The sequence below is a fragment of the Castor canadensis genome, chromosome 3, assembly GCF_047511655.1.
Source record: "Castor canadensis chromosome 3, mCasCan1.hap1v2, whole genome shotgun sequence".
Taxonomy (NCBI): domain Eukaryota; kingdom Metazoa; phylum Chordata; class Mammalia; order Rodentia; family Castoridae; genus Castor; species Castor canadensis.
In genome coordinates this window covers 47,256,735-47,269,313 of record NC_133388.1, presented here as the reverse complement: position 1 = coordinate 47,269,313, position 12,579 = coordinate 47,256,735, and the positions used below count along the sequence as shown (strand labels likewise).

The 12,579-nt window shown below is 44.5% G+C and overlaps 1 protein-coding gene across 2 annotated transcripts; it reads left to right on the top strand.

Moving 5' to 3' along the window:
* The first annotated feature begins 204 nt into the window (after window positions 1–204).
* On the top strand, window positions 205–9,895 carry Dact1 (dishevelled binding antagonist of beta catenin 1). 2 transcript variants are annotated; one of them, XM_074067888.1, is made up of 4 exons: window positions 205–657; window positions 2,796–2,928; window positions 3,664–3,819; window positions 6,870–9,895. In XM_074067888.1, exons 1-4 carry the CDS (start codon window positions 307–309, stop codon window positions 8,738–8,740), a joined length of 2,511 nt encoding a protein of 836 aa, XP_073923989.1. In that variant the 5' UTR covers window positions 205–306; the 3' UTR covers window positions 8,741–9,895. The 2 variants fall into 2 exon arrangements, with proteins under 2 accessions (XP_073923989.1, XP_020040671.1); XM_020185082.2 differs by having other exon boundaries at window positions 206–657; window positions 6,981–9,895.
* The last annotated feature ends 2,684 nt before the right edge of the window (window positions 9,896–12,579 follow it).

Genomic DNA, 12,579 nt, shown 5'->3' with positions numbered 1-12,579 from the left:
GCGCCGCGCGCCTGACAGCAGAGCGGAGCCGGGAGCGGGCGGCCGCGCAGAGGCGGGCGCCAGGCGGGGTGGCCGGGCCGCCGTGCGTGACGTAGCGCCGGCCAGGGCGTTATCAGCTGCGGGGCGCGCGGACAGCGGACGGACGGCGCCGCCCGGGCCGGGTCTGCTGCAGCCGGCTGCGGCGCGCGCGCGCGCGGGACCCGAGCGCTTGTGGCCTCCGCCCCGCCGCGGGGCAGCATGAGCCGGGCGTCCTCCGCCCGGGCGGCCCCGCTGCGGTGACGGGTGCTCGCTGTCGGGGTAGGGGCCATGAAGCCGAGCCCGGCCAGCGCGGCCAGGGAGCTGGAGCCGCAGGCACAGGCGCCGGCCCGGGGCGAACAGCGTGTGGCGGAGGCCGAGGGGCGCTGGCGGGAGAAGGGCGAGGCGGACACGGAGCGGCAGCGCACCCGAGAGCGCCAGGAGGCCACGCTGGCCGGGCTGGCGGAGCTGGAGTACCTGCGCCAGCGCCAGGAGCTGCTGGTCCGCGGTGCCCTGCGCTGCGCCGGGGGCGCGGGGACCGCGGCGCGGGGCGCCGGGGAGCTGCCGGGGGACGTGGCGCAGCGCAGCCGCCTGGAGGAGAAGTTCTTGGAGGAGAACATCTTGCTGCTGAGGAAGCAATTGGTAGGTCGTGCCCAGAGGTGGACACGGCTGTCCTGCCCCAGGGACGGAGGTGGGCGCGAGGTTGCATCTGGCTGGGGGAATTCTGTTAGGCGACCCCATCCCCGCCCCATACTTCCCTGACCACCTTTACTGCGTGTGCCCGCGACGAGTGGGCTGCCCACGCTTTTCTGGCATGTGCCTGCTTTGTGTCAGGTGAGGGGCTGACGACCCTGCGTGGATTGCGGGGACTGGGTGACCACTCCCCTAGCCTTCTTGCTTTCGGGCTGCTTGGAGTCGCTGGGGTCCGATCTTAAAAAGTCTCCTCACTTAGACGAGTGCATTGCCCTCTCCGCGGAGATTTGCGAAGCCCCACTTGAAATGCCATTTCATTTGGAGGTGTCCCTAGTTTCACCTCCTCCTGCCGAGAGGGGACAAAAGCGAGGAGGTGGCTTGTGGCGTGCCTAACTGTGCAAGCCCGAGTTTTCCGATTACCCTGAAGCGCCTGCAGGGAGGGGGCCCCTCCCAGGGCTCGCCCCCGTCAGCCAGCTTTCGCCTGGGCTGCTGCTTAGTGTCAAATAGTCCTTTGTATAAGGCTGTTAAAACTCGATGCAAATGATGGCAATTTGGCTGCGAAACGTGCCCCCTCCTCTCCTGTTTGGTATGCTTTGCCAGCTGTGATTGGTGACAGAGAAAGGAGAATCTGCTCTCGGGAGCATTTATCTTACTGGATTTCTGTCAGCATCGCAGTCATTCTATGCAGTCTTCATTAATGGAAAAGAAAAAGAACTTTGGACCTTAATGTGTTGAGAACAGCTTTTGACCCTGCCTCAGGATAATGGCGGCAGCTTTGTTTCAGTGACCTCAAAATGTAGTTTTGGAAACAGCAAAAAGATCCTTATCTGACCATGTGATACTATCTGAAAGTAGACACTCTGAATAATGGCCCTCTTTCATAAAGTGGTGACGATGCGCTGTTATTTCGTCATGCGTTTTCTTGCGTTATCTCTTTCGAGATTGTTTATTGAGCATCAAAGTGCTTTTATTTACTTGGTTCCTTTTTCCTTTAAAACACAAACCGTAAAATTGTATCAAATGAACATATGATTTACATCACCAGGCTTTCCAAGTCAAAAGGACTGAGAGGAGGAGTAGATACATGCATTTCCTGTAAGGATGTATGCTGTGGCTTGTGCAATAGCTCTGCTTTGGCATTTTACTGTGTTTCTTTGGTAACAGACCAGGTTTGTATATAACATTAATTCGATCCAATTCTCATTGGTTGTGCCTGGTCGTTGACATTTTAAGCATTGTCTTGTACAATAGCACCTTTTTGTCTTCATGAATCTCAAGATTGTGAGTGGCCCGTTCCTATTGTGCTTCAGGGGCGCTCGGCAGTATGTCAGGAGAATTCCATTCCAGTCAGTGTTTATAGTACTATTTTCATTTGTAGACTTGGCATTCATGATTTGAACCAGATGCCTTTTGAGTTCTTTTGCCTTTCCAGCAAATGGAAGCACTAGGTGGCGGTGTGAGTTAGCACAACCAATCTGTCATCTTTGGAAACCTGAGCTGAGTTCAAATCTTGAAGGGCCTTCCCCTGAGGGTTTTGGATTCTGCCAGCTCACATTATACTTGGCACTGGCTATTAGTATTAGTTTCTCACTTTCAAAGGCCCTAAGATTGATTAAACCCACAAAGCAACTAATAGAAAACAAAACTTTGCAGGCTAAGACATTTGGCTAGGAAACCTCACCTAGATAAGATTATAGTGTATTGTAGAAAATCTGTTACTCTGACTTCAAATTCAAGAGTCTACTGTGAAGAATTTTTTAAAAAATTGACTGTGCACCAGATGATTTAATGTCTGTATGCAGTTTTATTGTCCCTACCTATAAAAAGGCACAGTTGGTATGTATCAGTTAAAATAAAAAAACAAGTCTTGTATTTTAATGAAGAGAGTTTATATCACAAAATTTGGAGAAAATAGAATGAAAAATAGGACATATTCTTGAGGTTTTCCAATAAGATTTTGGTTTTAGAAGGTTTAGTGAACCTTTTAGATGGGTACTTTGAATACTTAGAGCAGACTTTCTGTTGTTTTGTTTTATTGTGTCACTACAGTGTGTCAAATTTTCCTTTCCCTGTTTTTTCCTAATCAGAATTGTTTGAGGAGAAGAGATGCTGGTTTGTTGAATCAGTTGCAAGAACTTGACAAGCAGATAAGTGACCTGAGACTGGATGTAGAAAAGACGTCTGAAGAGCGCCTAGAGACAGACAGTCGACCTAGCTCAGGTGAGTGAGTGAGCATAGGGCTGAATTCTGCATTCATGGGTAACCCTACTGTGGTTAGCATTCCCAGACCTGCAAATGGTAATGGAGCTGGTTTCCAATGCAAAGAGAATGAAAAAGTAGCCTGCCATTCAGTTACATGACAGAGAAATAAAGTCAGATAACACAATTTTTAATAATGAGATTGAGCTGACCAGAGCCCCTGAATTTCAAAATAAAAGCTTCTATTCAAATTTCTGGAGGAGTAGTCTTTCTTTGAAACTTGAGAATGGAACTGGACTAGAAAATTAGTCACACTTCAACTTCCAGAGACTACTTCAAAAGTTGGTTCCCCCCCCACACCTTTCTTTTCAGCCATTTGGCTCCTTAAATAGATTTGTTTTTCTCTTAAGGTTATTCCTTCTGAAAATTCATGATAAAGTTGAGGCTCTTGAAGATCTAAGTTCCTTTCTTACACATCTTTAAAGGTGGGATGAAGGAAAAAGATCAATTTGAGAGTGAGAACTTTGAAATATACCCATAGTTGTATACTCTTTGCCTTTTCTTAAGGACTATTTGAAATAAAACTATAAAAAGTCCTGTGAAACAAAATTGCTGTCACTCCAAAACCCCAAACAACGAAAAAAAAACCTACAGAAAATACCTCCTTTCCTAGATGACTTATCCTTTTCCCTTTTAAGCATGAATGTGCATTTTTCCTTGACATGATCTTAATTCCAACCATCTTTTTATTTGTAGGGTTTTATGAGCTGAGTGATGGGGCTTCAGGATCTCTTTCTAATTCCTCTAACTCGGTATTCAGTGAGTGTCTATCCAGTTGTCATTCCAGCACCTGCTTTTGCAGCCCCTTGGAGGCAACCTTGACTATCTCAGATGGTTGCCCCAAATCTGCAGGTAAGAATTTTTAGCACTGACAGAAATTTTAACTAGAAGGGGCTAACAGCCCTTAAAGTTTTAAAAGTTATCTAGCTCCAACCCTCCCTCCCTTTTTTTTTTCTGTATTAGGGTTTGAACTCAGGGCCTACACCTTGAGCCACTCCACCAGCCCTTTCTTGTGATCAGTTTTTTGAGATAGGTTCTCATGAACTGTTTGCTCAGGCTGGCTTCAAACCACAATCCTCCTAATCTCTGCCTCCTGAGTAGCTAGGATTATAGGCATGAGCCACCGGCACCCAGTTGTTCCTTTTACTACTGGAAAAACAAAAGTTCATCAGTTTGCTGCACTTAATGCTATAGCTACATCTATAACCCCTAGTTTGATCTAGGTAAATATCTAGAACTAATCCAGTATGCTTTGGGTGCCACTTGGCTTTATATTCTAATAGTGGCAATACAACTTCAGAAAAACTGTCCCCAAATTATAGGGTATTGAGCTCTGTTTCTGAGCCTTTGCTGCTAGTTTAACTTGTTTGCATTTCCTTTTCTTTGGATGCTGGGGATTAAATCAGGACTTCATGCATGCTAACCACATGCTCTACCACTGAGTTGCACCCCAAACCTCAAGCCTCACTGTCTGCGGGTTTTTTTTTTTTTTTTTTTTTTGTGGTTCTGGGGTTTGAACTCAGGGTCTCATGCTTGCTAGGCAGGTACTCTACCACTTGAGCTACTCCACATCCTTTTTTTGTGGTAGATATTTTCAAGATAGGATTTTGGGAACTATTTCCCCAAGCTGGCTTTGAACTGTGATCCTCTTGATATCTGCCTCCTGAGTAGCTAGGAATACAGGCATAAACCACCAGTGCCTGGCTTACATTTTCTTTTGAAAATCATTCTTGAACTGTTTTTTTCTTATTTTAATCACTTAAAGCTAAAGTGTACATTAAATTATATATGTCCCATCTGCTGGATTTGGTGGTATATTCCCATTAATTCCATCACTTGGGAGGCTGAGGCAGGAGGATGGCAAGTTCAGGGATAGCCCTGGCCACATATTGAGCCCCTGTCTCCAGAAACAAAGGGCTGGGATTATAGGTCAGTGGTAGAGAGCTCACCTAGCATGCTTAAGGCCCTGGGTTCAAACTCCAGTGCTGAAGAAAAAAAAAAAAAAAGTCCATCTGCCTCGCAAGAACCCTTGGCAGTGGCCCCTGCTTGTTCTCAGAATGCCATGCAATATGGGATTCCCCCTAGCTCATGTGTCACAGTTCTTTGTTTTGAACTATCTTTGAAATGAGTTCTAGAGAGACTTGAGATGTTGTGAGTACTAGAAGAGTTTCTTCATTTTTACTGTGTCCCACACTACTGGATGCTCTGTATACATTTATTTCCTTTGAATCATTCCAACAGCTTTGCAGGGTATAGGTATTGTTAGTTCTATTTTATGTATCAAAAAGTGATGGCAACTGAGGTCATTTGAATTATTAAAGGCTATATAGCTAGTGAGAAGCTGAGGCATGATTTAAACTCAAGTCTCACTGCCAGATCCTTTTTTTCTACCATTGTGAAGGAATTCAGAAATTGTTCAGAAATTTTTGTATTCAGCCATCTCATCTAATAGAGGAGGAATTTTGGCTTATAAGCCATTGTCAGAAGCTACTCCATCTGCTGAATGGCAGAGTTGTTGCTGAAACTCAGTACTCCCTCCTTAGTCCTGTAATCCTGTGATTCCTTAAAAGAGCAGAGGAAATACAGAGATTAGAGCTGCTGTAGGTGCTGGCAAAAGTCAGGACACCTACTTTATCTTGTTTTTCACTGGGATACAAACTGAATTTTTGAGTCTAGGCAAGGCAAACAACTAGCAGCCAAGGTTGTTAATTGGTTGGTGTCTTTATACAGTGTGGTGTTAGCACCAGTCTCTTGGGAAAGTCAGGACTGTGTTACCTAGAGTGTCTGGGCTGCAAGTTCAGTGGTAATTGCTCCCTTCACTCTGCAGATCTGATTTCAGAGGAAAATTTTATAATCCCTTTAAAAGGCACCATGGTACAGGTTTTCCTTGAAGACAGACCCCTGGCTTTCCCAAATGCCACATCTCACATAATTGAGACAGTTGGGCTGGGCCTTGTAGGCTAGCATCTGTTTTGTTTGGCACTAAAATAGGGAAAAGGGATAAATGGTGAAGCGTGGGCAAATGTGGCTTAATAAGGCAAGGCAGGAATTAGGGTGGTAGAAAGATGTTCTAGGCAGTTTCCTCTTAGAACAAGGTATTTATCAGGGTCAGTATGGCATTTGTATTTTATTAGTCTTTTCTTTACACATTATATCATCATTGGGTCTAGACATTTTTTCCCTGAGACTGCTAATTAATGAAGTTCAGAGAGCTTTCCCTTAATTAACAAAGAATTTGGTGCATAGTAGATTCTCAATATTTGAATGAATAAATAGTTATATTGGAGGATAAGTCAATGATGAACTCAGCATTGATTTTCCTCTGATAACCAAAGGTTAAAAGGATTTGATAGTTATAATATTGATCAAGGAGAAAGATCAAAATGATTTAATTAAGAACTTGATTTCTACATTTTTAAAATGTAAGAAATTTATCCATTAATACTATTACTCAACTCTTTATAATCTTATCAAGAATTCCTATTTATTTAATTTTTTGGGGGTGGAATTGGGGTTTGAACTCAGGGCTTTGTGCTCTACTGCTTGAGCCACACCTCCAGTCCATTTTGCTGTGGTTTTTTTTTTTTTTTTGGGAAATGGAGTCTTGGGAAATATTTGCCCAAACTGGCTCTGAACAATGATCTTCCCAATCTGAGCCCAAGTAGCTAGGATTACAGGCTTGAGCCACCAGCACCCAGCTTCTTGTTGAGTTTTTGTTAAATATTTTTTCGTCATTCAGTAGTATATAAAGTTTATGTACATTGGTTGAATAGCTAGTGGAGTGTTTTTTAATCTTTTGGCATTCTCTCTTTGCCTATGAATTTGTCTTAATAAAAACTGGCCAGAGTCAAGCTGGTGCTACTCATTCATTTCTTCAGAGTGTACCTTTAAATGTTTTTCAGATCTCATAGGATGGTTGGAATGTAAAGAAGGCCACTGTGAAGACCAGGCCTCAGGGGCAATTTGCAGTTCCCCCTCCACACCACAATTTAATCACCTTGATATCATTGCAGATGTGAATCCCAAGTACCAGTGCGATCTGGTGTCTAAAACCGGGAATGACGTTTATCGCTATCCCAGTCCACTTCATGCGGTGGCTGTGCAGAGCCCCATGTTTCTTCTTTGTCTGACCGGCAACCCTCTGAGGGAAGAGGAGAGGCTTGGCAGCCATGCCAGTGACATTTGCGTTGGATCTGAACTAGATGCCACCAAAACAGACAGTTCCTTATCATCCCCAAGCAGTCTGTGGTCTGCGTCCCATCCTTTATCCAGCAAGAAAATGGATGGCTACATTCTGAGCCTGGTGCAGAAGAAAACACACCCTGTAAGGACCAACAAACCCAGAACCAGTGTGAATGCCGACCCCACGAAAGGGCTTCTGAGGAATGGGAGTGTGTGTGTCAGAGCCACTGGTGGCATGCCCCAGGTCAGTGGTGTGACCCTTAAGAATGCCAAACAGGGGTGCTTGCCCTCTGGGGGAATTCCCTCTTTGGACAACGGGGTTTTCTCCCCTCTGAAGCAGTGGTCAAAAGACTCAAAGGCAGAGCAGCTGGAAGGCAAGAGGCTGCCACCACCTGAGGTCTGTGCAGAACCCCAAAGCAAACATGTCTCCCAGAACGCCAAGGCAGCCCACCAAGAGCATGCATGGTGTCCCACCACTGCAACTGAGGAGTGCCTTAAAGAAGGCAGTCAGCTCTCCGGTGCCCCTGAGAAAGAAAGCCCTGGCCGAAGTCCAGTCTCCCCACCAGAGAGCAAAGTCCCACAGCCACCGAAAAAGATGCTGCAGAAAAGCAGCCTGCAGGCCATCCCTGCGCCCGCACTGCCTCCGCTGCTGCCTCCAGCCTTCGCGGTAGAGGAGAGGCCGACCGTAGACTTCAAAAGCGAGGACTCTTCGCAGAGCCTAGAGGAAGGACACCTAGTCAAAGCTCAGTTCATCCCGGGGCAGCAGGCGGGCAGCAGGCTCCACCGCAGCCACCGCAACACGGGCGTGGCGAGAAGCTCCACCCTGAAGCACCGGAGCCAGGGACTGCAGGGGCTAGAGAGTGGCCTGCCCACCGTCAGGGAGAAGACCCGGGCAGCCAGCAAGAAGTGTCGCTTCCCTGATGACTTGGATACAAATAAGAAACTCAAGAAAGCCTCTTCCAAGGGCCGGAGGAGCGGAGGCGCACTGCCTGAGGCCGGTCTTCCGGGCAGGTCCCTGGGCGCAGGCGGCCACAGGGCGGGGCTCAGGGCGCACGGCCACGCGCGCGAGGCGGTGGTGGCCAAGCCGAAGCACAAGCGCACTGACTACCGACGCTGGAAGTCCTCGGCCGAGATCTCCTACGAAGAGGCGCTGCGGCGGGCTCGCAGGGCCCGCAGGGAGCCGGTGGGCATGTACCCCGTGCCCGTGGCGCTGCCCTACGCCAGTCCCTACGCCTACGTGGCCAGCGACTCCGAGTACTCGGCAGAGTGCGAGTCGCTCTTCCACTCCACCGTGGTGGACACCAGCGAGGACGAGCGCAGCAACTACACCACCAACTGCTTCGGCGACAGCGAGTCCAGCGTGAGCGAGGGCGAGTTCGTGGGCGAGAGCACCACCACCAGCGACTCCGAGGAGAGCGGGGGCCTCATCTGGTCCCAGTTTGTCCAGACTCTGCCAATCCAGACAGTCCCGGGCCCGGACCTTCACAACAATGCCACGAAAACCTTTGTCAAAATCAAGGCCTCGCATAACCTCAAGAAGAAGATCCTCCGCTTTCGGTCTGGCTCTTTGAAACTCATGACCACAGTTTAAGTCTCATCGTTGGTGTAGAAAGTGTTCCCTCACCACCCACCCCATTTCTGAAGGAAAAAAAAAAAAAAGAAAATTCCTAATTTTTGTGTAATAACTGTCATAGGGTGCTTCTCTTTTATTAAGATAAAACCTAGTTAAATTGTGTCTCATCTTCGTTATACATGGACGCTAGTGCCTTTAACGGACGGTAACGGATGTGTTGCTAGCTAGAAGTCGGTATTGAGGTTTTAATGGTGGTGATAGTGAATGAATTTTAGGGTAGCAGCTGATTATTATTTTAAATTTTCTCAGAATCTGGCAAAGGTACTGGTTTTAATGGTCAAGTTTTTTTGGGATGGCAACTTTTGATATCAAAGTCAGGTGGGTGGAATTTTAGGACTTAAATTTGCTCTTTGTTCAGGGCAGTGTCTCCACAAGGGCTTTCCTGTTGAAGGGCATTACATATAGTTGTACAGTTTTGTGACGTAGGTAGAGAGGCAGTCATTGTTTCCTGTAAGTTTGTTTGGTTTTTTCTTTTTGGAGTATAGTCTACATTTCTCAGATGTTTCTTCACCCTATTTTCATCTCTGAACTGTTCCGTTTATTGAACTCAGAACTTGTAGACCAGATCCTAAGTCCAGATATGGCAACCTGGATAGGGAGTCACAAAAACTTTTGCCACACTTGGTGCCTCGGCCCTGGTTACAGTAACCCCCTTTTGGGCCATATAACCAGTATAGTGATGCCTTTCTCTGCATCCCTGATTTGTAGCCAATACAATCATTTGTCCTTTGGAGGACGTGCCTTTGGTCCTCTGGTACAGAGAAATTCACTCTTGATGAACTTACTTTTGGGCATGACTCCATGCCCAGAATTGCTCACTGAGCACTGTGCCACCTAAGCATTGGCCTAAACGTTAGTGCAATCTAGTCCAGATTGGACCACTGACCCTATCTGGAAGGGCTTTTTTTTTTAAAAAAAATTTTTTTGGTGAACAGTATTGTGTAAAATTGCTTTTTATACCAATATATGCATGTTTTGTGCATGATTAGTATTTGTTTTGATATTACTGTTGTTAAATTTCTGTACGATATAAATGGTGTGTGTTTTTATATACCATTGTGTAAATTTAATATAACACATTATATGCTGTAATAAACAACTTGTTTTACTGCGGTTAAGTTTGTTATTTGGTTATAAAACCAGATGTTTACACTATAAATCTTGTGCTGCTTATTGGTGTTATTTATAAGATTTATATTACACCTAACATTAGAATGTTATTTGCAATAATTAAGACAGATTTTAGTATTTGTGGAATGGGAGGCATAAGTAGGAGCTGGAACACATCAGCATACCCAGCTGTTGGTTGAGATGGGGGTCTCACTAACTTTCTGCCCAAACTGGCCTGGAACTAAGATCCTCCCGATCTCTCCCTCTTGAGTTGCTGGATTATAAGTATGAGCCACCATTACTGGCTAAGGAAAACATTTTTGAGAAGGGACCTCCCTATTTTTTGTTATAAAAGTTTAAAGGATAGCACAATAAACACTTGTACAGTCACCACCTAGATTCAACAGTTGCTAACATTTTGCTGTGTTTGCTTTAAATCTGTGTGCGTTCATGTAAATAAACCATAGTTCTGATAATATAGGTCAAAGACATTGGCACCCCCCTCCCCCATACTGCTACATTATTTTAAGGTAAGTTTCAGGTATATTTTATATACTTCTTATCTCTAGCAAGGGGTTTCCTCTTTGGAACAGCAGATTATTTCTGTGAGGCCTAGACAGGTCACATCTCTTAGTAAGACAACTTTTTTTTTTTTCAACATGACATCTTTTTTTGCAACCTCTCGGATAACTCAATTCTTCAAAATGTAGAGTTGCTAGTCTTTTATAATTCATATGTTCTTATATGCAACTAGTCATTCTGCTTTCACTACACTGATTACCTGACTGCATCTAGACCACGCACAAGAGGGGATGATCTCATCATTTCTAAATGCTATGATCCCATCTCTTCGGGGCATGGTTATAAAGTTTATTGTATAAGGCAACTGACCTGCAGTCAGTTCTTGAGTCGTTTCCAATTCTCAACGGGCATTATTCTCGGAAGGGGACACTTCCTGGAAACCATCTTTTGAGTAATTACATTGTAGGTGATAACACCAAACTAAAAGAAGCATGAAAAACAGGATTTTCAAGGACCCTGGGTTTGTCCTAGTCCTCTGCTTGACCTCCACAGAGCCAGCAGTTATAGTACTTGGAAAATGGGGTTTTGTCCATTATTTTCAGTGATTTAATAGCTGCTGTTGTGAGACCTTTTTAAAAATATTTTCCCTTATTTTTAAAATTTACAAATGTTTATTGTCAAAAGAATGCATCCAAACAGTACACAAGTTTAAAAGTCTCTCCTGCCTCAATCCTTCCCAAATCCTTCTCTTCAATAATTTTGGTGTATATATTTCCATATTGTGTTACATGCACATACAAATACATAACCTTGGCACTTTTTCTTTAAAATGAAATCTCAAGCTGTATGTATTATTGTATAAACCGCACCCTACATTTCACAGAACTGTAAGCCAGATACCATTCCCCCATCTTTTCAGTGGGGTTCCAACTAATTGTTCATTGAGAAAAAAAATGCCAGATTTTATGGGCTGAGTTTACCTGGCTTGGAAAAATTCCAGCACTTAGGCACAAAGTATTACTCAGCATTGTACACTTACACACACATTGTGTTTCAAGTTTTCCCATGTGTTTCGTTATTTTGTGTGTGAGCGTACTTCCAGTGGGGTCAAAGGCATTCTGGAGCCTTGGTTAAGTGGTTTGCCATACAGAGAAGTTTTGTTTTTTAGATTCTGCTGCATGCCTGAAGATATTTCCAGGCCAAATCACTTTTTAAACTTACCTATTTTGGGGTTCCCTGAGAACAGGAATAAATTCAAATACTAAACCCATCTGAGGACAGGCTATGGTATGTATCCTCAGAGATCTTTCCCTGGGCAGTCTTCCTTGTTTTCATCCCGTGCCTGCCAGTGAGTTCCCCCTCCCCGCCCCAGGTTAATGGTTTAACCTTTCACTAAAGGTGTAGCCAGCTGTTCAGTGATCGCAGGAATATGGAGAAGTCTTAGTCCCAAATCCTTCTCTGTGGGGACAAGTTTAAGTTCCTGAGTGACTGTCAAAAACAAATTCTCTTGCCTATGGGACCAACAAATTCTCCCCCAGGCTCTCAAGGGTAGCCTGAACTATACACTTCAGAGGATATTTGTTAATGGTTATCCATCATTTCTAAATGTTTTGCAGTGATGACAGGTTTTCTTGTCCGCTATTATTTGTCCTTAGAGTCACCCATTGTCTTTTGTCAATAGTTGGATCCTCACTTGACCCTCTCTTTTGCACAACTTTGAGGTAAAATTGAAGTGCAATAAAATGCTTATTTAAAGTGTGCAATTTGATTCATATTGACATGTTTTGACACTTATGTAAAAAACAATATATATGTGTGTATTTATATATATATATACGTATATATATATACGTATATATATATACGTATATATATATACGTATATATATATATAATAGCTTCCTTGAGATCTTTCAAAATCTATCTCTCCTACTCCTTTCCCCGGGCACTATTGATCTGCTTTCTGTCACTATTGATTACTTTGTATTTTCTAGACTTCTATGAATGGAATTAAAGACTGTGCTCTTTTTTGCCTGAATCTTTCATTCAACATAATGATGTTGACATTTTGGGTTATTTCCAGGTTGGGGCTTTTGCAAATCTACAATGAACATTAATGCACAAGTCTTTGTGTAGTCAAGTGTCTTTGTTTCTCTTGGGTAAAT